The 27269-nt window shown below is 40.6% G+C and overlaps 1 protein-coding gene across 1 annotated transcript in view; it reads left to right on the forward strand.

Annotated features, from left to right (window-relative positions):
* ADAMTS12 (ADAM metallopeptidase with thrombospondin type 1 motif 12) overlaps positions 1 to 27269 on the forward strand; it is a 140956-nt gene that overhangs the window by 60984 nt on the left and 52703 nt on the right. Inside the window, exons 4-11 of the mRNA XM_054283474.1 lie at positions 12701 to 12897; positions 14765 to 14848; positions 16464 to 16588; positions 17761 to 17910; positions 20441 to 20584; positions 21262 to 21406; positions 26193 to 26285; positions 26529 to 26674. Of these exons, the coding sequence (XP_054139449.1) occupies positions 12701 to 12897; positions 14765 to 14848; positions 16464 to 16588; positions 17761 to 17910; positions 20441 to 20584; positions 21262 to 21406; positions 26193 to 26285; positions 26529 to 26674 (1084 nt within the window). The remainder of the gene's footprint in view (positions 1 to 12700; positions 12898 to 14764; positions 14849 to 16463; positions 16589 to 17760; positions 17911 to 20440; positions 20585 to 21261; positions 21407 to 26192; positions 26286 to 26528; positions 26675 to 27269) is intronic.

A 27269-nucleotide genomic window follows, 5' to 3' on the forward strand; every position in this document is an offset into this window, starting at 1 on the left:
CCAGTCCGTGCATGACAGAAATGCCAATAAATTAATGGGCTTATGACATCCAACAGGTTATAGTGCCTCTGACAATCAGTCTCTAATAGGAAACTGGAATAAAAAGAAAAAGTCACCCTTAAAACTCTGGCTAAATTTGGAAACATCCTTTAGCCCTGCAGTGGTATTCACAAAGAGCTGAGTGGACACAGCTCACCTGAAGCTGGTGTTACCCCAGCAGGGTAGCTCATGCAGGCTGCTGGCAGGAGTTATTAACCTCTCACGTCAGAGGTGCTGATGGCTGCCTCCCCTGAGATGATGAGATTTATGCTGTTCCTCCCCTTGCTCCTTTTAGGAGTTTACAGATGCCTCTGTCAGCTCCCCCCAGCTGCAGGATCCAGTCTGTCCTGCTCAATGTCTGTTGTCTGTGTACAGGTGCCTCTTCAGGGGCTCAGTCAGACAAATGAAATCTTTTGCCAGCTTGGAACAGGAGAACCTCAACAGTCATCTCTCAAAATGTTGTGAAGCTGGAAAGTGTTGTTATCAGGATTTGCTTCTAAGGATAGAAAATGTTAACAGCAGTGTGTGCCTAAGATTTTCAAGATGTTAGCATAATTCATTTTGGTGACTGACCAACCCCTTCCCTTCTTCAGGGAGGATATTCTCATCTGCAGGAGCTGTGCTTTAAGTGCTGATGTTTGTAGCAGAGGCACAGCAGGGTTGGGGCTGAGCCTGAGCCTTTGAAGGCTGTATTGCTTAGTAACATCATCTGATAGTTAAGACATTTGGCCTCAGCCAGGGACAAGGAGGCCCCTCAAAATGCTTTTTTCTTTGAGCACACTGGTGTGATTGGTATTTTAAAGGCAGTGGAGAAATGGAATGGAAAAAACAACAGCTGGTCCAGAGAAAGGCCAAATGACCTCTGTTGTATAAGCCCAGGGATTAGAAGGTTATAGCATAAGCAGTGTTATAAAAGTGATATCATATCAAACCTTGAAAGAATATAATTTTGTTTCAGGATTAGTTCCAGATTGGCTTTCTCTGATTTTTCTTAGTAATCTAATCCAAAACCAAACTAATTAAAAGCCATTGTATAACTACCACTTCGAAGACTACTCTGTTCATCTTTCTATAACTGTTTCTCTCCACAGACATTAAGCTTTAGTTTAGTTGAGGTACTTTTCACTTCTTGAACTGTGGTTTGAACATTTAAAACTGAGATGTCAAGTTTCAGGAATTATGGGTGAACTATAGTAACTATTGTTGATGAAAAATGAACTTTGGTGCAGGGAATGTTTATTTGATGAGGTGCTTTCTTGAGAACGTGTCCTCTGTGTCTGCAGCATACCTCAAGCATGAAGGTCTTCAGATAGCTGCAAAAAGACTGGGAGATGGAGAAAATGGAGCTCAGAATTTCACTAAGTTGATACCTGTTAGTCAGTGCTCTCCCCTTTCACATCTTCCTTTCAAATTTCATCTCATGTGAGGGTGCCAAGAGGACTGAACGGCCTACAGTATTTTATGGAAATGTGTATTTATTTTGGATGTTTCTAAGGATGGCTGATGAGGCAAGGAATAGGATCCAGGCATTCTCTCCAGCCTTCACCCTTGTTTATACATATTGGCTCATGCTCATCTTGCTCCTCACAGCCCTTTCATAATGAAAATAAGTCATGATAGCTTTGAGTGATGTCTGGAAAAAGTGCTGTTTTCTTCATAATTTCAGAAAAAGCAAGGGGGAAAGAGCAGTTGAAATTTAAGTCTTGTAAATGTGACGTTACGAGTCAAGCCTAAGGGTTTGTGCAGTCCATTAGAACAGCTAATTAGATCTGTTATAAAACAAATGGCATTACCTATTTGCTTGCTCTGTTAGTTCAGGTAAATGATTTCTGAATGTTACTATCAATTGGCATCTTTAGACTGATTTGTAGTTTTTAAGGTTTTTAGGTAGTAAAACTCAGTGGTAGCAGATGAAGTGGTTAGAGATGCTTCTCTTTCAGGCTTGCGTCTTGCTACAGAAATTGATTTGGTACTGCCCTATTTCTAAGATCCTGAGGTGAGAGCAGGATGGTGACAGAGACAGAATGGACAGGGTGAAGCAGACGTAGCTGTCAGATAAAATGTGTTTGCCTGACCCTGTTGGATTACCCTTTGCGTTGGAAGCACAGCTCTGCTTTATTTGCTCTCTAATCACACTTTGTGGTCCAATATGTGGTTTATATACCCTCCTCAGCATGGAGGTGCTGTTTCTTCTGGATCTGCAGAACTTTCTGAGCTTGCAGTTAGCAACCAGCTTGCTGCTTTGCACGGAGAGAACAAAGGGGAGAGCTGAGCATCCTGTGTGTAGAGAGGGTTGCAGTGGGGGTGCAAAAGCTGCTGGGGAGCACAGCTGAGATGGCTCTGGCAATATTGGAGTCTCAGAAAAGGCTATTTTTCTTTGATTCTCACATGGACTGGCAGCATGACCTGAATTCTGTTGTGTTTCAGCCTGTCTGCTGGGCCATGTCCGTTGTGCTGCAACAGGTTCCATAAATTTAGCCTTAGTGAATTAATGAGCAGGTACCGTTTGTAGAATGGGATCATTGGAGAAATCCTGAGAATGTCAATAACACATAAAATGGCTGATGTAAGTACCAAAATGTCATCTTCGCTTCACTAAAAGCCAAGGACACCTGTTTTTCCCATGAGTTTCAGAGCATTTGTAGAACACTTATTACTGTCTTGCTTTCTAGCTTTTAGAATCACTCTCAAGTCCTTTTAGTGCACACTACCTATTAACTGTGAAAAAAATATTTTTGAGAAAAAAAATGTGAAAAGGAATGTGTTTATACCAATAAGCTAAATAAAATGTTGAAATGCAGCACTAAAATAAAATCTGGCAATTTGTAAAAGGACCGTAATGGACCTTCTGTACTTGGATGACTGAAATAGTTTTGTTTAAAAGTTATGGGTAGTGCTGTAAATGCTTTATATTTGGTTTTAGAGTACATTTCTTTCACCTTCTTGTCCCTCTGTGTGTTTTGCTAACAAATTGTATGATATATTTTCTTTGCTGTACTACAGGTGCTTCTACAGCTGACATAGAGAATACCTTCAGGTTAGTTCTGAAAAAAGCAGGGATCTGTCTTCCTATTTAATAGACTTTAGATAAGATGCTGGAAAAAGGGGGGAAGTTTAATCTAGATTATTTTTTCAACATTCTCCTGCCCTTTTGTGTTATAAGTCAGAATTTCAGGGCAGCTAACTGACAATTTTTAACCTATTGATTGTAAGCCCAGGAAATTCTCATTACAAGTGCTCAGTGAAATAACCACATGTTCATTTTACTGGATGCCTTGTTAATTTATGTAAGAAAATGCATCCTCATACATACATAAATATTTAGTCAGTGAGGTCAGATTATTTCTTAGTCAGTCAAATCTTCAAGTACAAAGACAAACTTCTATCTGGAACCATTTTTTAAAGAAAAAAATAATTTTATCTGCTTTATGCTTAGACTTAAAATGATATATTTCTATCTAGGGCTTCGTAACTGGACTACCATGTTACAACTGGAGGACTCTCTCAAATCCGTGTGTTTTATTCAGAATTATTGACTTATTTTTACATCTGAGGGAGTTACAGTAGATAAATCTGTCTTGAAATCTGGCTTATGTTTTTGCGGTGGCAGTTCCAAAAAGTAATGGGGTAATAGTGGGGATAGTTTCAACTAGGCTCCTCAATTCCTTTGCATGTGCATGTTCGGTAACCTCTCTGTTAACATCTTGAAAGAGATTGTTTGAAATATGTCACAGTCAAAGCCGTACTTTTTGAAGGCTGAACTAGAAACTTTTATTTCTTATAAATGTGAGTGTATTTGACTAACTGAATGATAAAATACACAGTCCAATACTAATCCAATGCCAGAATATGTAGCAGAAACCTGAAATGTAAAATAGCTGCAAAATCAGGCAGTTTATATGGTGAACATAAAGACATGATCTTTAATAACTTTGCCTGAGAAATTGTATTTAAAAGATGCCTGTGGTATACTCTACAATGTGTATTCTGGTTCACCATGTAACTTCTTTATATGTAAGGCAAGTGCTGAGCTGGCATTTGCTCTCATTGTGGAACACTGTGGATATTCATGTTCACCACTGTTCCCACACAATGAGATCATGTTTGTGCTAATCACTGAAATACTCCAGTGTTCTTTGGCATGGCAGCCAAGTAGCATACAGCTCTCTTTGTGAGTACATCAAATTTTCTCTGTCTCTCGCTCAGAGTGGCCAGATCCTGACTGCTGAGAGGAATGGCTGGGCTGTGCCTCTGCCATGGACATTCATGCTGTCACAGCAGGTCTGACAGGCACAGCTATCTGCTTGCTGGTTTTGACTCTTAGAGCTGTTTGGAGGTTCCTGGGGGATGAGCTGAACAGCACTTTCCATGCTGTCTTTGGCCCAGAATGAGTCTAAGCACAGTGGAGGCGTCAGGGCAGAGAGTGCTGACATCTGAAAGAGAGTTGGCCTGAGAATGGTGTGAGGGGCTCAGATGCCTGGACTCCTGGGGGTCACAGCTGAGCTGGAACCTGGCCGAGTATTCAGTGAGGGGTGTTGTTTGGTGTTTGGGAAAGGAAGATGTGCGCTTAGGGAAGGAGGTGCAGAAGAATGCTGTAAGATCAGGACAAGGAGCAGTTCCGTCATGGGATGATGTGAAATAGCTTTAGTTCATCAGCCGTGCCTTTCACACATAGTTTCTAACCAAACTGCTGAGATTCAGCTTTTGTTGAGGGTGAAGCTGTGAGCTGGAGCAGTGTCTCAGAGTGCAGGGAGGCTGCATCCTCTTCTGGGACCACTCAGCATCGCCCAGCTGTGCTGTGCTGCCTCTGTGTGTTTGCCTCTGACTTCCTTCCTATCCCTCCTGGAGAGGAGGCAGGAGCAGCTGGTCCCAGCTGGCTCTGCACTCATCATTTGCAAGCACAGAGAGATGCAAGTGGCTGATTCTGCTTTATTAACTTGAAGAGAAATGATGAGCCAGTGAGGAGTTCCTGTGGTGCACAGGTTGGCTCTTGGGGGCCTAGAGGAGGCCCTTAAACCCACTTAAATTTGGGATTCTGCATGGGGTAGCATAAGCAGGCAAAACAGTGCTGGGGGTATGTTAAAATCTGATTTGTGAGAGATGTTTCTGCCTGAATGAAGATGCAAACAAGACTATATGCTGAAGTTAACAGTCTGGATCTTATTTAACAATTAATGTGAGGTAGAGAAATAGAGAGAAGTAGAAGGGATGAAGGAAGGTGAGATCAAGCAGAAGATAGTCAGCACCTGTGGAGTGAGCACCATCCCCTTCGTCCCTCTTCACCTGGCGTCCTGGAGTACCACTTTCCTACAGCCCAAGTTCCAGGGAGCCACAGGATGGTCACAGATGGTGTTCCCACAACTTGGGGTGATAAGTGGATGAGCAGGTGTTTCCTTTTCCACCATTTGCCACAGGAGGAATTTTTGTCCGGATGTGTTAACCACAATGTGCTAACCAGATCCTGCCGCCAGGCCTGGAATAGCACCTTCCAAATTCCTCTCTTCTGTGCTTAACTCAGGTTCTCACTGTGGTGATTTGTCTTATGGCAAGTTCCATCTGTGGCCTTGACAGTGTTTGAAACAGGCACCTGTACTCCTTAAGCCCTTTAAACATACTGGTTTTGGCATGATGAGGATATTACAGGGAGCATTTTGCAAAGGGTGCCATCTGTGGAGGACGACCTTCCTCGGTTGTTGCTGAAAGCCAATATGGGTCCCTTGGGTGCATGGAGCAGCATTCTGTCCTCTCCAAGGAGGGGCAGTGACATACTGAGGTCTTTGCAGAGGGCTGTTCTTAGATTCTGTGAGCTAAACAAGAAAGCATGTGTGAGCAGAAGCCTCTTGTTTTTCTGCATGGGGAAACCCAAGTGCTCCCCTTCAGTTCTGCATCAGTTTAAAATCTCAGGTAAATCTCTGGTAAAATCTCAGGAAAGGCTGGCTGAGGATGGGCCAGTGGGGAAGAAAGCACATTACAGTTCAGAGCAGAGAATTATGCTCTCATAGCTGTCTCCTTTGCTACTCTTCAGCTTCTGATTCTGTTGGAAACAGAACAAAATGTTTCTTCATATTAGGATTTGATAGGTATCAGTGCTGTAGGGACTTTGTTGTCTGATAAAAATGGAGCTGCCAATTTCTGAAGTAAAAGGAAATGCACAAGTTTACTTGGAATCCATGAATCAAATGTGATTATTCTCAGTTACTCTTTCATGAGGAGATGACTGCTAATGCTTATTGGGCTTAGATTCAATTGGTCTGGTGAGCTTTCCTATGAATGCTATAAGAGGCTCAAATTGCTTTTGTGCAAGAGAAGTGACTCTCCCCAGTCCTTGTGGCACAGCACCCAGCCTGCTGCTATACTCACAAACTTATTAAAGCCAGTAGGTGGAGGCCCCTTTGAGCTGCCTCCAGTCCCTTCAGAGGCTGGTTGCAATCTTCACAGCTTGAAAACCACATTCTCTGTTGTGTGAGCCACTTTTAAAGAGCAAACCTTCCATGTAAAGCATTCACCGTGCTCAAACCCTTGGAATTACAATCTTTAGCAGTCCCTTCTTGTTCTTTGCTTCTTCCAGCATAATTGTTGGAGATTTTTTCTGGCACCTTTCCTTGCCTTGGTGCTCTGTCCTCCATTCCTATGGCCTTACCAGCTGTTGGAGCTTGGCATTAGGGCAGCCTGCAATGAGTGCCTTTGTGAAAATCCCTTAAGTGATCTTCAAGAACTATTGGGCACTCCAGAGACCTATGCTGCCAATTTCTGAATCCTGCTGGTTCATGACTCTCTTCCTATCCATGAAGCCCCATAAAATATGTACCCTTTGAATGTTTCAGCACTTTCTTTCACTGCTGAGTTCCCTAGTGCCAGCACAATCTTACCTGCAGCATACAAGCTAAGGGGACAGAGTCACAGAATCTTTTAGGTTGGGAGAGACCTCTAAGATTATTGAGTCCAACTGTTATTCCAACAGTGCCAAGTCCACCAGTAAACCATGTGCCTCCATGCCACATCTACATGTTTTTAAATACCTCTGGGAATTCTGACTCCACTGCTGCCCTGGGCTTCTTCCAGTGCTTGGCATGCCTTTTGGAGAACTTGTCCCTAATACACAACCTGAACTTCTGCTGGCTCAACCTGAGGCCATTTCCTCTCATCCTGTCCCTAGTTCCTTAGGAACTTCTCCCTACCTGGGAGAAGAGACCACCTCCCACCTGGCCACACACTCCTGTCAGGGAGTTGTAAAGAGTGATGAGCCATCTTTTCTCCAGGATAAACACCTTCAGCTTCCTCAGCTGCTCCTTGTCAGATTTGTGTTCCAGACCCTTCCTCAGCCCCATTACCCTTCTCTGGAAACTCTCCAGCATGTCCGTGTCTTTGTTGTAATGAATAAGACATTGTAGCCTTTTACCCTTGTTCTTGGTCCTGACTGCAGCTGGTTGGTGACCTCTGATTGCCAGCATGTAACCAGTTTGGGGGGTTTTTCATGATTATATGAATTAAATTTATGGAAGATAAATTTTTGGAACAAAAATATGGAACAGAAATTCTTGGAGTCTGATTCAAGAGCTCCTGGATACTATTTGGAAAACCAAACTGAAAATCAGATAAACACAATGCAGAGACAACTACTTTAAAGATATCACTCCAAGGTTTTCTGCATAAATTTTCTGTGAATGAATTTTTAGAGAGACATAAAAAGAGAAAGATTATTAATAAAGCCCGTATGTTTTAATTCTAATTTTCATCATAATGGTACCCCAAAACTGCATTTCTCTATTATTTTTAAGTTAGCAGTTCTTAAGTTATTTGGCAAGAGACATTATTATATAGGTATAATTCATAGGGAATTTGCAATCTGCAAATTTGTTTCACAATGAGTGTATTTTGTTTCAGATGATACTTGTTTTTCTTTAAAATTTAACAGAATTGTGCTGCAAGTTAAATTGTATTGAGATGCCATTTTACCAAGAGCTAGATTAATTCATAGAAATGTCACTTCTAATCCATTTCATTAATGTTTTCACTAAAATAAGAGGCACCAGACACTAAAGTTGCCAAATGAATGAACATGGAAAGTTCAAATTTACATGGAGTAATGTACTCCTAGGAAAACATGTGACACAGCTATAATTTTTAATTGTCCCTTATTGTCTTGGGTTTAATTCCTAAGTAAAAAAATAAGAACATTCAGTCAGAAGGACAATCATTGATGCAGAGCATTGGCAACTTCAGGCATATGTCTCCCACGATATTGTTCTCTGTGTGCCTCCTGATGCCCAGTGCATCTATCATTCCATCTGTACAGCCTGAGTGGTAATGAGCAGCAGACACTCAGCAGCAGTATCTGACTAAGTGCATCAGTCAAGACAGGTCCAGTTTTAGCTTCATTCTACTTCAGAGTGGTGTGACTTCACTGTTTGATATGCTGTGTTTTTGACAGCAGGAATGTCAAAGTTAAACAAACCTTGCTGAGTTGTAAGCTTGCTTTCTCTGTGCTTGTTTTTGCTGGGACCTGGGGGTTGTCAGCATGGGCTTGTACGTGATTAAGTAGTTGTAATAGTTTCCTGTGTGAACACTTCTTCACACTCAGAAAGCATTTGTGTCTTAGTTTGACCTGTTTTAGAAATGCTGGTAAAAACACCTGGTTTGGTTATCTTTTCAGTTTTAAATTCACACGCTCGCTTCCATTTTTACACCAATTTTCCCATTATGGCATGTGAGTCCTTACTCTCACATTGTCATCATCCAGACTTAGTTTTGTCTGTTTATAAGCAGATCCTGTGTGTAGAAAACTACGTTGTTTGTTTCAGGAGGGGAACAGGGAAGAGGATTGCTCGCTGAATTTGATTTGTAAGCAATCAGTAAGTTCTCGCCAGTAGTAATAAGTAGTAGCTAGTAGTAGTAAGTAGATCAGCTATGAAAGTTGCTCACTTTCTTATGAGTGAGGGAGAGTATTGCTTGTGCAGTGACTGTGCTTCAACACAGTTTATTGACCTCTTGAAAAACTCACCCCTAAACAGTATCATTTTGTTAATACTTAAACTAAAGGCATGTCTTAGAACAAAGTGAAGGGTTTTGAAAGAGTCATATGTAGCAAGTTATGAACAGTGTGGAATTTATTCGTCTAGCATCATTCACACCTCCTTTCTGGGGCTGTAGTATTTTGACTGTGAACAGTATAAGAGTGGCAAAAATGACAGAGCTCTTGCGCAAAGGGAAGGGAGCTGAGAGTAGAAGGTGAAGACACAAATCATTTTGTGTGACAGTCTTCACTTGGAGTGTTCTCCTCTTCAACTCAGTAATCCTCCTCTTCTGGGAACTTCCAGACATTTTCCCCTTGCTTCTGCAAAGCGCTGTGTACCTCCAAAGACGTTGAAGGCTGGCGATGTGTAGTTAGCACCTGGAGGTCCCCTTGCGCTGCACTGTTTGCTGCATTCTTCCTTGAGCAGCACCAGCAGCAAACAAAGTGGGAAAAAGCTTGTTTTATGGAAATCTCACATAATGCCTTTAAGTGAGGTGAGTCATGTTTGCTCTTTTAGGGAGTTTGGAGTGGTAGAAGACAAGCAGACAATAACTGCTTAACAATCAAGCTCATTTTGAATGGGTGAGTTATTCTAAGTGAAGAAGAACTTTGGTGGAGGTTTTTAAAGTGAGATCATCTAATAGTTAACGATTAGAAAGGTCCTTTCTTACAGAGGACTGGCAAAGAATGTTGTCACCTGATGAAAAATTAAATTGATTTGTTAGAGGGTAGAGCTTTTTTTCACATACACAAACCATGCAGCTTTAAACTGTCCTGAAGAAGCGTGTGCAATACTGCTTTTTTTCTTATATGGGTGAATCTTACAGATAACTCAAAATCTTCCCTAGTAGCTGAAAGTTAAGGGCCTTTTATGTTGTTGTTAATCAAGTAGGATTTGTAGGGTAGTTTCAAGGGATGTTTTTATTTTCACTAAAAATAATTTTGAATTTGATCTTAAAACCCAACCATTTTGCTGAAGTTTATCAGCCATTTCTATCTAGAAGCTGATGAAATGTTGTAATCTACATCATTGCTTCTGATTATGCAGTCAAATATCTGGATATCACATATCCGTGTTGGGACATGGTATGTTACTTGTTGGGCTGAATCAGTTTTTCTAATGAAAGCTTCATATCTGCAAAATTACCTCCCACAACAGCTAGAAACTTCTGAGTGTTGCTGCTTGAATTTCATGTAGTTTGTTACCTGAATCTCTTACCAGCCTTGTTTTTGTTTAGTCTTAGAGCGTCCTGGCTACTCTCTCAGCACTACATTCCTTTTCTGTTCCTAAGGACTCCAGCACTATTCTTATCTGTGTTATACCTCTTCTTCAGAAATCCATGGAAACCCTCAGGGTAGGAGTACCCCCTTTCTCCCTTCTGTTTCTTGTGGAATGAACTGTGCTCAGGAGTCATGATGGAAAGGAGGTTTTCCCCAGGCAGCACTGTTCCTAGTGTCAGGCCATTCCTTGCTTCTTGGATAGTCCTGAACTGGTGGACTCCCAGTCAAGACTTCCATGCCTGGACAACAGGGTACCTGTGATTTCTCAGTAAATCTGAAATCACTTGTAACACTTTTCTTATTGAAAGTAAAGTTATTTAACTTCACAGCTGGATGGTTAAAAGAGACAGTCAAAATTTGGAGGGACATAAAGGCAGAAGTAGAACTGTCCTTTGTAGCTGCCTGTATTTTAGTGTGGCTCAAGAGGTTGTCCTCTCTGCTTTGTCTAACTAAAAAAGCTGCCAGGAGACGTCACACAGTGGGGATCCATCCTTAGATGTCACCTCCCCAGGTGACACACCCTGGACAGGAGGTTGTCCATCACTGAGGAGAGTTCTTTCTGCAGAATCCTCTGGCTATCTGGCGTTCATTTTCACCTCTTCTCAGATTTTCATACAATACAGAGTCTCATTCTTAACCAGGACTCCAAACATTTCCCTGAGGGCTGTTCACCACTGCAGTCTCTATGACTTTAAACATTTTTACCTCCATTGCTATCAGCTGCCCAGACAATTAACAATACTTTTTGCTAGCTGTAAACAGAAAACCTGACAGCTGGCCTGAGGTTTTATTTGGCCATAAACAAAGCACTTAACCAGCAGTTTCAACGGAGTTTTTTGTTCGGATAGCTGTGGGGAAGGTTTTTCTCAGCACAAAACCCTTAAAAATGTAGATAATGAGAACTGTGCTTCATGGAAATAAGAATGCTGAAAAATGTGCAAATGTGCAAGGGAGGTTAATGAATACCAGCTCATAAATAGCCCCTCATTGGGAAGATGATTGCTGTAACTGAACAGAGATTGAGGGAGACAGCTGGAGTGGTGCTGCAGTGCGGGTTAGTGGGGTTAGGGTGCAGGTTATAGCAGTGACAGCTCACTGCTGTCGTGCACAGGACACTTGAGCACGGTGGCTCGGTTCTAAATGTGGTCGGTGTTATTTTGTTTATTAATGTGGCAAATTTCAATTGCGCACATTATGTGTTATCAGGATTGAGGCTTCTTTCAGGCTTACGTCAGAGAACACTTTTCTGAAAACCTGAATATATAAACCATCTTTTACACCAAGAGATACGCACATCCGGTGGTGCTGCGTTTTGTTGGGTACACAGGATGCCATGATTGTTCTGTCTGTGCTTGGATCTGAAGGGCAAACAGCTCATTCATGACAAAGGTGTAGCTGGTGTGAAGGGACCCAGCTGCCAGGTCATCCATTCTTCAAGGGCAGAGTGTCTGGGTAGCTGCTCCTCAGCACTGGGAACTGGACGTGGAGGTGATGTTGGATAACTGTCCCCTGCCCCACAGTCATGGAGGTGATGCTGGAAAGGCTGTAAGCACTTGGAGCTGCCCTTTTGGCCTGTGGATGTGCCCCATCTGGAATTAGGACATCTTCTTTCATGAGTGAGATGACAAGGCACTACTGCGATACATGTAACAGAAACAAGTGCTCCTGATCCTTTGTAGAACTCAGGAAATCCCACCACTGTAGAAGCATTTCTAAGGGGCATGGGTTGGAAAAATGCTAGCAGTTGCTGTAAAACTGGCATCTCATTTGGTTTTAAGGCCCTGCATTATTTAAGTTGCTGGTATTTCCCTGGTAACATGGACAGCTGGCATTCCAAGCTAGAGTGAGTGGAGAGGCATTAGCCCCACTGAACACAGTGCAAGGTTGCTAGCAACCCTACAGAGCAGAGACTTCTTCCTGAAAAGCATTAGATGCACAGATCCCGAAATTACAGTGGAAGCAGTGTCTGTCCTGTCATTGGGCAGGATGGCAGCAGGCAGGGATGCCGTGCTGGTATTTAGATGACACCTGCTGGTCAAATGTCCCCACTTGTCACGGATATTCTCCATGCACAGAACAAGGCATTCTTGGATGTGCCAAGAATGTGTTGGACTTAATGTGCCATCCTAATGGGAAAATGAGCTCCTGTGAAGAAAGCATATCCCTGATCTTAAACTGTCAGCTGGTGTCTTTGGAGAGGTTAGATCCAAACCACAGGAGAGAAACTCCTTGAAAAGGGCATCCCCAATTCAATTTTTTTTTTATCTTGGCTCTGTCTCACAATGTCAATCCCATGTGTAAGTTTTACAGCCATACAGTTCAAGCTTGAAAATATTTTCAAGACAGCATTGCTTTTTACTCTTCCAGATACCCACAGCTTTTTCAAACAGCAGCAGCATCGGAGGGAGAGATGGGAACAAAACCACGCAGCTGCCAGGAGGGTTTCCCGGCGCTCCGTCAGCAAGGAGCGATGGGTGGAGACACTTGTGGTGGCCGACAGCAAAATGGTTGAATATCATGGGAGTGACCATGTGGAGTCATATATCCTCACCATAATGAATATGGTATGTGCAATGTTTTGGGGTTTGTGGGTAGGCGAATGAAGCAAACCTGAATTTGATTATGCTGCTGATCTTCTAACAGGTCTGCAGTGTTGCTCATGGAGAAAAGTGTAGTATCATTAATATATATGAATTGAAACTCTGTATTTTTAAGTAATTTTTTACTTTGTATAGGCACAATTTTTCTCTGGATTTATGTGAGATACGTCTCATAGCTGTAAATGCTAGCACTAGCTTTCTTTTCACTGTAATTCTGTCTCCCTTGGAACCTATTTCTCAGTGATTTCAGATTTTTGACTATGGCAGAGAGAAATTCTGCAGGTTTTAAATAGACAAATTCTTTCACATATTTGTGGATGAGAAAGGTACACAGGGAGCCTGCTGGAAATTGTAGTGACTTTGCAAACCATTTTAGCTTTTTTTAACCAGCTTGTTACTGTTTTGATCATAAATCCAAACAGCAACATATGAACTATTATGAAGGAAGTTAACTGTCCCAGTTGAAGCCAATACAGCTTTTTTTCCAGATAAGTATCCTTCTTGGAGTACAAAGTTCACATTGGAATAAAGAAAAGTTGAACTTCAAATGCTTTCCTTTGTGGCAAGTTTCCAAGTAAAAGTGGTCCTGGGAAAAGCCATAACATCTGCCCAAAGATATGCCTTCTGTTATTAATACCTGTTATCAATATTATGTGTATCATGGTAGATATTGAGCTTGAGAGTACATTGAGGATGTGTTCTGTCTGGTTATCATGGAAATGTGCAATATTTGTGGAGGTAATCAGAGTGCAATTCTAGCCATGGTGACTGATCTGTCCTGTGAGTTTATACAGTATGTCCCCAGCTGTGCCCCAACTTGCTGCTGAGGCAATGAGCCTGAATAAACAGGTGCAAAGGTTGTTCGAGCACGTGAGGTTTTGTCCACACAGGGAAAGTGCCTGGAATAAAACCCAGTCATTATCAGGTTCAGGAACAAACAAGACTCAACAGTCTGACCTTAGATATTAGGGTTATTTAGAATGTTTCAATTTTCGGTAGAGTACCTTGAAAAAGATCCATATCCAAATCAGACCTCTGTAAACACAATTTCTACTTCATTTTGGTATTTCTCCTTTAGTGATCTTCTCCATAACGGTTTTGACCCAAAGACTTTCCATTTTGTTCATCCGTATTTCCTGTGATAGATGGCATAGGTCACACATAGATATGTATAGATACATTGTGATTATCTTCTGCTCTGATTCCTTTTCCTCCTGCCTAATTCAACATTTTGATGATGTTTATAACAATTGGGTCACATTTTTGCAGAGTTCAGTTCTTGTTGCTTTTTATGTGGAGTCTTTTTTGAATGGAGTTGTTATCTTTGCTTTTGTACTTGTCATCCTTTCCTGTACTCTGAGAACACAAGAGTAGCCATTATTCAAATAATTTCTCTTTGCCTAGTACTGACTAAATTTGCTTTTTTGTGAGAGGATCCTGTTTATTTAAAACAGGACAATTTGATATGCTGGTTTATTTGCACCCTGAATGTACCTTTCCGTCAGTGTTATATGACTGTAGATGTTGTGTTCCTTTCTGCTAGTATTTTTTATGAACTCAGAGATTTTTGAATCTTTTTAATCTTGTTTGGGCTTTTGCTCTTTAGCTTAGTAGCTTTAGCCAAAGGCTGTATCATCATTCATTAGGCAGAGTTGGCCTTTGCAGTAGTTGTCATATTTTTGGATTTCAGTAAACTTTCAATGATTTAAGAATTTAAAAAGTAAACCAATCCCCAGATCAACAGTATGCTAGAAGTAAATGTATTTTCTCTCTGAATTGTGTTCTACTGTAGAGGAATCAGTTAATCTCATGTCTCCTGGCTCTGGCACAGGTCACAGGGTTGTTCCATGATCCAAGCATTGGCAATGCAATTCACATTGTGCTGGTGCGGCTCATCCTCTTTGAGGAGGTGGAGGTAAGGTTTTTATTTACCTCAAAATGTCTCTTACAAAACTTCTGGGTTCAATGCATTGAGCTGTAATTATATTTGTTTAAAATAATGTTTTAAATTTACTCTGTTAAAACTACAATGTGTCTGGTTTTAGGAGAAATGGTGCCCTGGATAGCAAAGTATTTTAACTGATGACTTCGGGTATTTCTGCATAAAATTGCATAGGAAACTGTAATTATAACAATCAGGTTAAGAATGGGAAAATGAAATCTCCCAAGTGTCAGAAGAACATGGGATGCCAAAGAAAACTACATAAGAAACAGAAGCTACACATCAACATTCAGGATTTAATTACCTAGCATTGCCTAAAATGTATTATGAAGTGTAGTGCTATGCTATTTGCCGATCTCTGAAGAAGTAAATCTCTTATTGTGCAGTTCAAACACATATTTTTCTTTTTTAAATCTCTTGAAATGAAGAAAAATGGGGACAAAGTAGATATTAATTGCTGTAACTAGCTGTATATTGATAGTTTCCAATGTGTCTATCTCACAAAAATGTTAAAATATCCTTGAATACATGCTGATTGTCATGATTTTATGGTTATTTTTTAAATGCAGTGCACAATAGAGCTAGCTCTGACCAGAGATACACCTTAAAGGGATTTTCTCAGTGGCTTAGAATTTACAACACAAGCCAGATAGTCCCAGTGCTATTAAAGGCAATAAACTGAACCTCATGACTGTGTCTTCAGAAATATTTGTTGGTATAGAGTCTGTCCTTATAGCTCTCAGCATAAGTGGGACAAAAACTTGAGGTTTCACCTAAACAGGACAATCAGGACCTGAGATCCATGATAATCTTCAATTAACTGCATTTCCTAAACTTCTCTGGCTGTTTGGGTAAAAAATGTGGATTCCTGTTGAAGAATGACAGTGTTGTTTTTAGGTTCCCCAGAAATTACTGTCTGGTAACACTTAATCCCATACTTTGACGCTTGTTGAAAACAAAGCAAACTGAGGCAAGATAAAGTGAATGTCCAAGACCAGAAATTAGAAAATTCAATTTTGGATTAATTAATTTTCCATACTTTTTAATTAAGGTTTTCAGTAATTTGCATGTAAACTGTATAATGATAAGTTGAGGAAGAAACTTTTATGACTGCATTGTTTCTCTTTGGAATTGAAAAATATTGTGAAATGAATAGTCTGTTAGAAGCATAATTGTTGTCTGAATATGACAGTGTTCACATAACATCAAGTGACAAATTTGATCACAAAGTCCCACAATAAGTAATCTTCACCTTCTCTTCAGAGGAAAATTTGATTTCAAGAGAATATAAAATGTTTGAAAGTTTCAGTTCAGTGTTGGATCTTATGAAGCTCATTTATCAAAATGTATGTAGAGTTCTGCATTCTATAATTTTCCTTTAGTTGCACCAATTACAGGAATGTCAGCATTTTAACTTAATATTCAATGTTAGATAAATAGGTGTCATTGCTCCTCATGATGGCTCTAAATTCAGGCAAAAGCATAATCAATTACATTTAGATTACCCATCATCACAGCTGACTTCACTGAAGTGTTAGTGCAGTGTAGTGTGGTCTTTACAGTAATATATTCCTTCATTTCCCATTAGCAAGGCCTGAAGATAGTGCACCATGCTGATAAGACATTAGCCAGCTTCTGCAAGTGGCAGAAGAGTGTCAATCCCAAGAGTGATGTCAACCCCACACACCATGATGTGGCTGTGCTTCTTACCAGGTATGAGAGCAGTGACTGGCTGCTGTTCAGTTGCATTTCTTTGGTAATGACATTTCCTTTATAGGCTCCAGCCATCACTTAGTTCATCCTGCACAGAGCTCAGAAGCGTGGTCGAAATATTGGTGATGCTACATGTGCATACAGGTTAGAAGAGATGCATCTTAGTCACAAAATAGAGATTTGTGGCTCCCAAGAAGTGAACAATTTCCACAGCTCGGGTCATTTTCCTCCCTTGATCCTATCTCATTTTGTGCTCAGTGACTGCTCTATTCTCCTTTGACACAATATACCAAAACAAGGTAGCATGCAGAGGAACAACTCCTGAAGAAATGTGCAGGTCCAGCTCTGAAAGGACAAGTATTATTCAAAGAGGGTGCCATTCATTTTTAAGCTTTAAAACATATGATTTTTAAATACCTCCATATTTGAGAAGACACAAAATTATTTTTAATGTCTGAGCACAGGAGGAACAGAAAACTTGAAAGTGAGGTTATCTGAGGTTATGCAGGGAGTTTATGTCATAGCATGAAATGGGACCTCTCCAGGTCTGTAAAAATTGATATAGAAGAGATTGAGTCTGTGATGTAAAAAAACCAGCCCTTGGCTAAACTCTGTCAGGCAAAAAAACCCAACCTAAAACACCCCTCAAGTGGCTCAGTAAAAAAGAGTCACAGAATCTTAGGTTGGAAGAGAACTCCAGATCAAGTGCACCCTTTGACCATTCCCCACCTTCTCAACCTTTTCTCAGTCAAAAATCTTAGGAATAAGAATGTGAGGTAAAGTCTCTCAATGATGTGAGATTTCACTGTCCAAATATAAAGCACTCAGACAGTTCACTTGAATGAAGCTGAGCTGTGGTGACTTTAGTAAACTATGCTTTAAAATGCTGCCAGACATGGAGGTTCTAAAACTTGGGTTTATGGGAGTTGGTAATGAGTGTATGTGTCTAGGCACTGCAGCTACAAAAATACTGGCTGCAAATTATAGCAGTATAATGTAGTAGTAGAAAAAGTGCGTGTTGTTCCATACATGTTTGTAAAAAGACTTACCACTATGATTTACTCAATATGAAAATTAGCACATTATAGGATAGAAGCTGGCTACCTAGTGTCAGTGACACTCCACAGGTGGTTTTAAGCTCTTTAAATGGCACATCTCTTCTGTGATTGTAGAAAGGACATTTGTGCTGGCATGAACCGTCCCTGTGAAACCTTAGGCTTGTCCCACCTGTCGGGCATGTGTCAGCCTCACCGGAGCTGCAACATCAATGAGGACTCTGGCCTCCCCTTGGCTTTCACTATCGCTCATGAGCTTGGACACAGGTACAGTTGACAGGGAAGGGGGAACCTGTCTGAGTCAAATTTGTTATTTGCATGTTAATACTCAAATTGTGAGGCAGAAACGAAACAAAAAGTGAGTTAAGTCTCTATTATTAAAATCAAAATTTATTTCAAAGCAGAAAAAAAATTCTTAAGCCTTTGATGTGTGTTTTACATATACAACTATTCATCAGAGTGAAATAGCATCACTCAATTGTGCTAACTTTTCCAAACACGTGCTAGATTTCTATGCAATTACATTAGATAATCTCCAGATTATCTAAAAAAACATTTACAGAGAGATAAAAAAACATTATCCAAAAAACATTTACAGAAAACAAACCTGTCTCACTATGTCAAGGTGTTTCAGTAGTGCAGATTAGCTAGAAAACATATTTAACTGCTATAGAAAAACTATTATATATTAATCTTATCATATATTTAATATTTGTTATATCCTTTGTATTTTAATGAACCAGTAAAGTCTTTTAGGGCATTTCTTAGTCAGTGGTATTTTCTGTATAATAATGCTATGGTGGGTACACTTAGACTAAGATAAATAAAGTTCATGGATATTTCATTTTAGATTTTTTTTTTTTTTTAATGATTGGGTATTTCTGTTTGAACTAAATTTCTTAGAATTTTATGTTTTTGGAGGTGTTTTGATTGTTTAGATGGTTTATTAACTCACTTGAAAAAACCCTGATTTTTGAAATTGTTTTGACATAGCTGTTATCCTCAGGGCAGAGCATTATCTCATGGACACTCTGGTCTGACTGTAATGCCTGCACTTTTCAGCTGGACTCTGTTGCTTGGCTAAGTCACATGTTCATTGCTTTATCTACAATGACATTAATTTCACTGTGCACCAGCCACCAATCAAGATGGACTCTGTGTTTCCTTATAGGATATAATAATGATGATGATGATGGTAATGACCATGTTGACCATTAATTGGCCACCATTTATTCAACCTCACCACTGTCAGAAAGGAAATTGAATAAATAAATAATTATGAAATCACTCCAATTGGGTCTGGGTGCAGTGGGTTTGTCACTTGGTCCCCATAGCCTGTTGCTGGCAGGAACTGTTTTCATTCACACTGATGATCTGAGGAGACTCCTTCCCACAGCCTGATCCATCTGTGACCTTCTCCTTGTCTGTCCTGGCTGGCTGGTGGCTCTGTGTCCTTTGGGGGCTGTGGGGCTCAGTACTGCTGTGCTTGCCCTTGCACGAGTGGTGCAGGGCCTTTCCTTAAGGACTGGCTCCATAAGGGATGTTGAATACTGCAGGGTTTGTTGTCACACTGTTGACCTCAAGCCAGGCTAGTGTGCACACGTTGAGAAGTTCAGGTAGGGACAAGTTTGTAAGAACAGATGAACAAAAAATAAGAGACAGACATGCTCCCATATCTTAGAGGAATGCCAAAAGTCAGCTCTTCCCCACACTGTCTGTCTAGATGTTTGCAGCCTTAGGATTCAACAGACCCTGTTTGTGGACAAGAGCCTGTCAGAAAGGGGAGATCCGTGCATTTGTGCTTCTGAATCATTACTGGAATTGGTTCTGACTGAAATTAGCTCTGCTTTCAGAACTTTTGAGTCATGATATGATTAGATTTTTGAGAAACGTGGTCTTAAGTATTTTGAACACACTTTTCTGATTCGTGACTGAATCATGACCTGAGTAAGCTCTCACTGCTTTCAGGACTTACACACTCCAGATGTTAACAATGTAGGTATCAACATATTCATATATCAATATCTATGTATGTTATTATTTATATTATGCGATAATGCTCACTCTGAGGTGGTGAAGGGGCATGTGTGTTTACTCAGTTGAATACCATCCAAACTTTTGTGTTCATGACTTCTGGAAGCTCTTGAATAAAAGAATTTCTCAGCAAGTCAGAGATGCTGGAGAGAACCTGCTGTGGAGATCTGCTTACATAGATTGGGCAAATTAAATGGGATGGAGGAATTGAGGTTGGAGGAAAATTCACTGAACATTCAATAATTTTGTAGACAGTGTCTCTGGTGCAGTCTGTCAAAAGTTTTAGAAATGAAAAAAGCAGTAGAGATATTATTATGAGAGAGTCTAAGACAGAATGTAACAAAGCATCATCTTAGTTAAGGTGGTACAAGTTTGGGTTCAAGAGTTAGGGAGCAGTCTTAGCTCTAACAGCTGTTACCTAACTTTTAGGTTTAAACTTTAATTTCTGCCCCAGCTGTGCACTAGTATTTGGACTCCCTTAAAAGTACAGAAGTATAGTCTGTGACAGCATGTTCTTTATTTTGTGCAGAGCAGTATTGTTGTGCATAGCAGACATGTTTGAAAGCCTGTGGGGGTGTAGATTTTTCATAGATTTTGGGTCGTATGTTCTCTGTGTACATTTTCTTTTAGCAAACAGGTAGCTACAGCTCTGCAGGGGAGGAAGCAACATAAATGTCTTTTTAAGCACGGAGTGGAACCTCTAGGTAGGTGTTGTGGTACAGCCAGTCAGCTGGAATTACTAGATGTTGTTTTTTACCTCCAGTTTTGGAATCCAGCACGATGGAAAGGAGAATGACTGTGAGCCTGCTGGAAAGCGCCCGTACATCATGTCCCGACAGCTGCAGTACGATCCCACTCCCCTCACCTGGTCCCAGTGCAGCAAGGAGTACATCACACGGTTCCTAGAGTGAGTGGTCAGGTTGCAGCGTTTGCCTAGATTGAGCATAGCTGTGCTGGAGTTCAAAGTATATATTGTATTATTGCATTGATTATTGGAGGAGGTCTTAGTGTGCTTGAGTTATTTTCCATGGGGGACATACCACTGTCCTGTTGCTCACTTACTTGGGAAAAGCTCAGTGTAGTCTTTTACTCTGGAAATGAACTCAAGTCCTGTCGTATTGGCTGGGGTTTGGTGCAATCTGCAGCTTTTTGCAGTTACCAGGAGAAAGAAGCCTTTCCATCAAGGGCCCTGACAGAGCTCCATGGACTTTGCCTTTGGCCACAGTGCCATGTGTTTGGCTTCAGTGACTTGTTAAAATCTGTTCCATTCTTTTTAAGACCAGCGATGTGGTGCAACTTTAACCGCAGAGTACGGGGTTCTCTGAAGCCACTCTGCAAACTATACTGTGCTCATGGTGTTTCCTCTTTGACAAGCTGTATTTTGCCATTTTAAAACCATCTCTTGCTAGACAGAGTAACTACTTTGTTTGCAGCATTTCAGCCTAATTTGGCTGGAATCTGGAAGTATTATTTACATGGGCCAATCAAAATTACCCCTAAGAAATTGATACTAAAAGTCTGTATAGAAACATCAAAAAACTGTGGTGGTAGGGAGTTTTTTAATAGGGAATTTTTGTCTTTTAGTCGTGGGTGGGGATTCTGTCTGGATGACATCCCCCAAAAAGAAGTTTTAAAGTCCCCAATCATTGCTCCTGGAGTGATTTATGATGTGCACCACCAATGCCAGCTTCAGTATGGTTCCAATGCTACATTCTGTGAAGACGTGGATGTAAGTGCTGAATGTTTTTCTTCATTTTCCTACTAAGAATTCAAAATTCTTGAGCTGCATGGAAGTGTATTCAGTGCACCTCATTTACAAATGCAGTGTGTTTAGAGTCTCATAGGCTAGTGCAGTGCAGGCATTGCCTAACACACTTAATTCTGCATATTCTGGAAGTGAGTTGTTAAGCTGTTTGCATTGTATTTCACAAAATCTTTTCAGTATCTCAGCCATATCTATGGTTAAGTGCCTGTCCTCCTTCTGCAGTGGAGTCGTTTTGGTTTTAAACTTGTAATACTAATTCTAAGGTAAATTGTTAATCCAAATTAAGTCCAATTTTAAAATATTCTTCAACCTTGTGGCTTTCAATTGATCTAATAATTCTGGGAACAAATCTTCAGTTCCAGGAAGAGTTTTCTGAAGAAATTAGGGTTCTGTTCTCTTCCCATACATCCTGATTTTCATACTCTTTATGATCTAAAAAACAAAATAATATTTCAGTCCCTGTGGAAAATACTTACTTTGAAAACCAGTATTTTTGCATGGAACATTAGATATTTTTGCAGAAGTGTATAATTCATAGAGTGCCCTGAGGTCTGTCTCACAGCACAGCAAAGCAGTATTGTGAGCAGATGCAAGGGAGAAGTGCAGTCACAGCAACCCTCACAAGATTGTGGAGCCCTGCGGAGTAACAGGTTGTATTAGCTAAAATACAGTGGTATGGTATTTTACTTGAATAATGGTACTAGAATAATGCTCAGAGGTCTTTGGGTCTTCACATTGTCGAGGTTATCGTGGGTGCTGTGTCTTCAAAGAGACAGGGCAGTTGCTGGTTGTAGTGAAGCTGATTTTTGCGTGAGTACATCAGTCTGGAAGGCAAGGAGCTCAGAGTGTTAAAGTCCATGCTAAGAGCTTTCTGGCCAAAGATGTTTTGAGCAAAAACAGCAGCAGCAACAGCAGCAGCTCCCACACCTTTTTTCTTCTTCCTTCTTCTTTCTCACCCCAAAACAAGGGATTTTTTTCATAAATGATCCAATCAGCTATAAGTACGATTCTAAAACATTTTTCTTACACCAGTCTGAGCTTAATTCTAATGTGTGGAAGTGGTGTCAGTTCTTACCCAAAATCCATGTACATGATTTTATCTATTTACGCAAAACGTACTACCTGTTTCCTTACCCAAAAACTGCGTATATAATTTTACCTATTTACATTAGTAGTTCTATCTGTTCTATCTAGAAACACAAGCAATGTTCTGCTATGTTTTTGTTATGCCTGGACCTAAGTTAAACTAGGCTTTAGGGTCTTTTACTAGCTAACACAGTCTCTTAAGGCACTTGAAATATATTTTTACTTACTTAAAATTAAAACTTACACTTCCGTTTCATGTCTGTATGGCTTAATATATTTCAGCTTCTCTAGGGATTCTAATTCAAACCTTGCATTTCTTTTTTCTTCAAGGAACTCAGAGAGGCTTCTATTTCATGCACTCCAACACAGCATATTTATACATAGAACAGCTCAGCAGCAACGTTTCCAAGTGCTAGCCTAGCTAAATGATCACTAATTTTCCTGTGTTTTGAGCAGCAATGTTCAATAAATGCTGGAGACAGCACCCAGCCTATTGGCCGTGTCAAACACAGATGTGTTCTGGCTGTTGGCAGTGCTGGTATGAACACAGCTCTGGACTGGGCACTGCTGATATTGACTGTTTATTCCATTCAGATAATTGTGTGGATCTCCATCTACCCTTCTCTTAGAGAAATTATTTCTGATTAATCTTTTCAACCTTAATAGATAACATGATTACCAGTGTTGAACTACAACTGCTGAGTCTGAAGAAGGTACTGAAAGATTGCTTTCATTACCTGCTGTTACAGTTTCCTTAGTTACTGTAATTTGTCTGTTGGTACAGATAGAAAATTAGGATGTAATTTTGCAGTACTGGCTCAGTCTGTCTCTCCTTGAATTTGAACCTAATAGGCCTTTACATTCGCATCTCCTGATTAACCAATTTTACAGCTGGACATATGTCAGAAAATTAATTGGTATCCTCTCGTTTTGCATTTTACTGAAAGGCCTCTATTTTGCTGGTAGTTGCACTGGCAGGCAATGGAATTGGGAACAGTAGGGTCAACCTGGGATGTTGAATCATCAGTCTTTTTGTCATTTTGTCTAAGAGGTCTGACTCTTTTTTGCCTTTCCTCTATTTACTTGGCCTTGCTCACAGACAAGCTGTTTTTGTTTTGTACATTTTAATGTCTGACTGAATTTGATCCACAGATCCTTTTTGAAAGAACAATATGCATTTAGCTGAAGACGCCCTAGAGTTCACTTAGAAAAAGCTAGTATTTATAATTCATATAGTGGTTTTCGTGAAGCACTTTGGCAGCAAACTGTCCTGTGAAGTATGCAAGTATTGTCCCTCTAATAAGGCAAAGAAAAGCAAAATATGTATTAGATGGAGGAATTTTCCCAGTCATAGCTAGACCCATAGCTTTCTGTAGAACAGCCTGTAGGATATCAGAATACTCATCTTAATCCCTTTTTCTCTAAAAATGCCATTGGCTTCCATGAAACAGAGGAGTTTTTTTGGATTCAACTTTCTTCAAGGCACAGACCCTTCATAGATTGGGTGGAAAGTGTATATCATACTGCTGATGAGGAGAAAACCTACTTGCTTTGCAGTGAGTCCATAGCAGAGTCATGAATTTCTGTGTGTTCCCTCCAAAGGCATGCAGTACATAGTGCATCCTCTCATATTGTTCTTTTTCATATTGTAGTGCATCTCTTCTGCTGTTGTTTCAGTATTCTTAGAGGCAGAAACCAGTTATGGGATATGGAGATACATATGGAGAAATCCTTGCAAAGCTAAAGAATTCCCTTTGTGAATTCTTGACTTTGAAATCTATGGGTGCACCTAATAACAAAAGTAACTGCCAAGGAAAAGCTGTGTTTCTCTGTGCCAGTTTCTCTGATATTGTCTGAGGATGGTGCAAGAGTACACTTTATGCACTAAAACTACCAAATACACTTTATACAATAAAACCACAAAATATATTCCATGTACAAGAGTTTAAATAAAGGATGACTCTGATAATGAGAGAAAATTCATCAGCCAGAACACTTGATTAGCTCTGCCTTAAGAACCTGGCAATGATGGCTTCACAAGGCCTTCATAAGGAATGCTACCCTTGAGGTATAAACAGAGAACTGCAAAACAAAGTTTGTTCTGTGTACATTGCCCAGAAACAGTGAACCAAGATGCCCAAGTGATCCAGGCATTGTATTCCAGCTGGAGGGCTGGAGTGCTTTGAGATGTTCCATGCCATCAGCTTTTTTCTGGTGCTCTTTTTGACAAATCAAGGTAAACACACAATGGAAGAAGTAAATGAAAGTGAACTCTCTCAAAGCTTGTGCCCAAGCTTAGCCATTTTAAACAGAAGCAGGTCAGAAATGGGCAGCCAAACTCTGCATTTCCCACTTGGATGAACATTGCTGCTAACTCATTGGGGCTGCATTTTTGGAAGCGTGCAGTTTATATGTTAACTTCCACATCTGGTATGTGGCTTCCCCATCCCAGTGGGAGCTGCTAGTGGGATCCTTCTTATCAACTCTTTTCTGTGATGGCATTTGGAGCCATCCCTTCTTCACAGGTTGATGCTGCCAGTTGTGTTCCCTTTTCCAGAATTGGACTATGACATCCAAACAGCCTGAGTCAAAACCTGGGCTTTTGCTTCTGTTGTTCCTGTTGGCAGCATGCATTCCCTCTGAGAGCCCTGCTTTCTCTGCCTTGGAAGTGGTGTTTCATGCAAAGCCCTGATTAGTCAGGAGTTCCAAGCATACAGGGCTCCTGCATGCCAAACAAAGAAAAGCTGGTGTGCATGTGAACTGAAGAGGGAGAAATGGCCTCAAGCTCTGTGCTCCCTTTCTGGAGAATAGTTTTGACTGAGGGAAGTGGGTTTGGTAAAAGGTAGCTGGAATGTTTCTTGCCCTGCTTTCTTTGTTGCCTCTCAGGAGTTTCTGTCTGTTCTGTGGAGCCACTGCACATGAAGCAGCATCTGGAATGCTGTGTTTTATTGGCAACCTACTGCATTAAACTGGCACCAGTTTCTGAGTTACTTAAAATGCAAACATTCACTAACCGGAGCCTTTACTCTTCCCAGCCCACTATGCTTTTTTCTCTGCCAACTAGCTGGCTGCATTTTTTTCCTGATCATTTCCTTGCCATCTCCCAAGCTGATGTTTTAAGAAGCCTGATCACTTTTTCCTCATGTACTTTTGGGACCACCATTAATATTGTTGGAGACATGCTGTTGTTTGTATTTGCCTGCCTGGCTCCTGTAACCTTTGATTTCACTGTATGTTTCCAGGCAGACAGCAATGCAGAATTGAAGATGGTATTGGTTAGTACTCGTCAAATGAAAATTTTTCAATTTTCTGTTCACCTTATCTGCAAACAGCAGTGACCAAAGTTTGTTAAGCCATTGTGTTTTCCTATGAGTTGAGCAGCCAATTAGGAGAATATTTGAAGTCACATAGTGCAGAGAATTCACTTGATAGTATTTACAATATTTTTTAATTTTTCAAATAGTCCCTTTTTGCACAGTAATGATGAGTAGCTAAATTTGGACCCTTGGTAGTTCCTATCTTATGAAAAACTCGTACCCCTCTGGGAATACAACCCTTACAAGACTTTTTAAGTGGCTGTAAAAATCTCTGGGAAGCTTTTGAAAATCTTGGCCATAGGAGTTCTGCCCTGCCTCAGACTGCTGCAGTTTTCTTCCTTTTTCAGAACCTTTGCCAGACCCTCTGGTGCTCAGTGAAAGGCTCCTGCCGCTCCAAACTGGATGCAGCTGCGGATGGCACTCGGTGTGGAGAAAACAAGGTGACTGTGAGCCACACTGTTTACAAGCTTTGCTGCCTGCCAAAGTGCAGAGACGAGCTATGAGTAGCTCTGTTATTGCTGACTGTGAAGGAGGGTCGTCCTGTGACATCTCTATTTACATTTCCACTTAAGTGTTCAACTCTTATGAGCTGAAATAAAAAATAATTCACAGAAACTAAAAAAAATCATGATTTCCCTGTGATAATGATCTGAAGCTCTCTGTGCTTTCTTTTCTCCCCTCAGTGGTGCTTCTCTGGTGAGTGCATTACAGTGGGGAAGACTCCCGAAGCAATCCATGGCGACTGGGGCATTTGGTCATCCTGGTCCCATTGCACAAGGACATGTGGGGCAGGAGTTCAAAGTGCAGAGAGGCTGTGTGATAATCCAGAGTAAGCTGAGTGCACTATCTTTCCCTATTTTTTGTTTAAGATTTTTGAGGTTCTTATGACATTGGAAACTTGAAACTCTCTTGTATGAGACTGTTACCAGCATGTGCCACATCAAGACACCACAGATACTGACACCTCTCTTCCCAGCTAGGCATACCTGTGTGAAATTCAGCTGGCTCATCTTTTACAGTCATCTTGTTCTTTATTTCTTACCCTCCACAGAGCTTATTTCAATGCAAAATGAATTTAAAAAACATACTTAACATTTGGGCTTTGCAGAAATAGTGTAAATATTGCTTTATTCATACTGCAATGAGTAAATAAATGTTGTCAAACACCAGGTGAGAACAGTTTCTAGCAATCTGATCCTGAGAACTCACCTTTCGTGTTTTCTTCTAGTCATCAGCTTTGTTTGAGCTTCACACACATGAGTTGTCAGGTATGGAACATGAAAGGCAGAATTCCCCACTACATATCTGAGTTCATGAAGACTCCACATCTCATTTTCACAAGTCACTAATGCCAGGAATAATTTGTCTTTTCAGAGAGAGCTGTCAAGTGCACTGCAAAGTGTGGGATTCAAAGCAGTCCATTT

The sequence above is a fragment of the Melozone crissalis genome, unplaced genomic scaffold, assembly GCF_028551555.1.
Source record: "Melozone crissalis strain CALT ecotype California unplaced genomic scaffold, PUWL_Pcris_2 ptg000036l_1, whole genome shotgun sequence".
Lineage (NCBI taxonomy): Eukaryota > Metazoa > Chordata > Aves > Passeriformes > Passerellidae > Melozone > Melozone crissalis.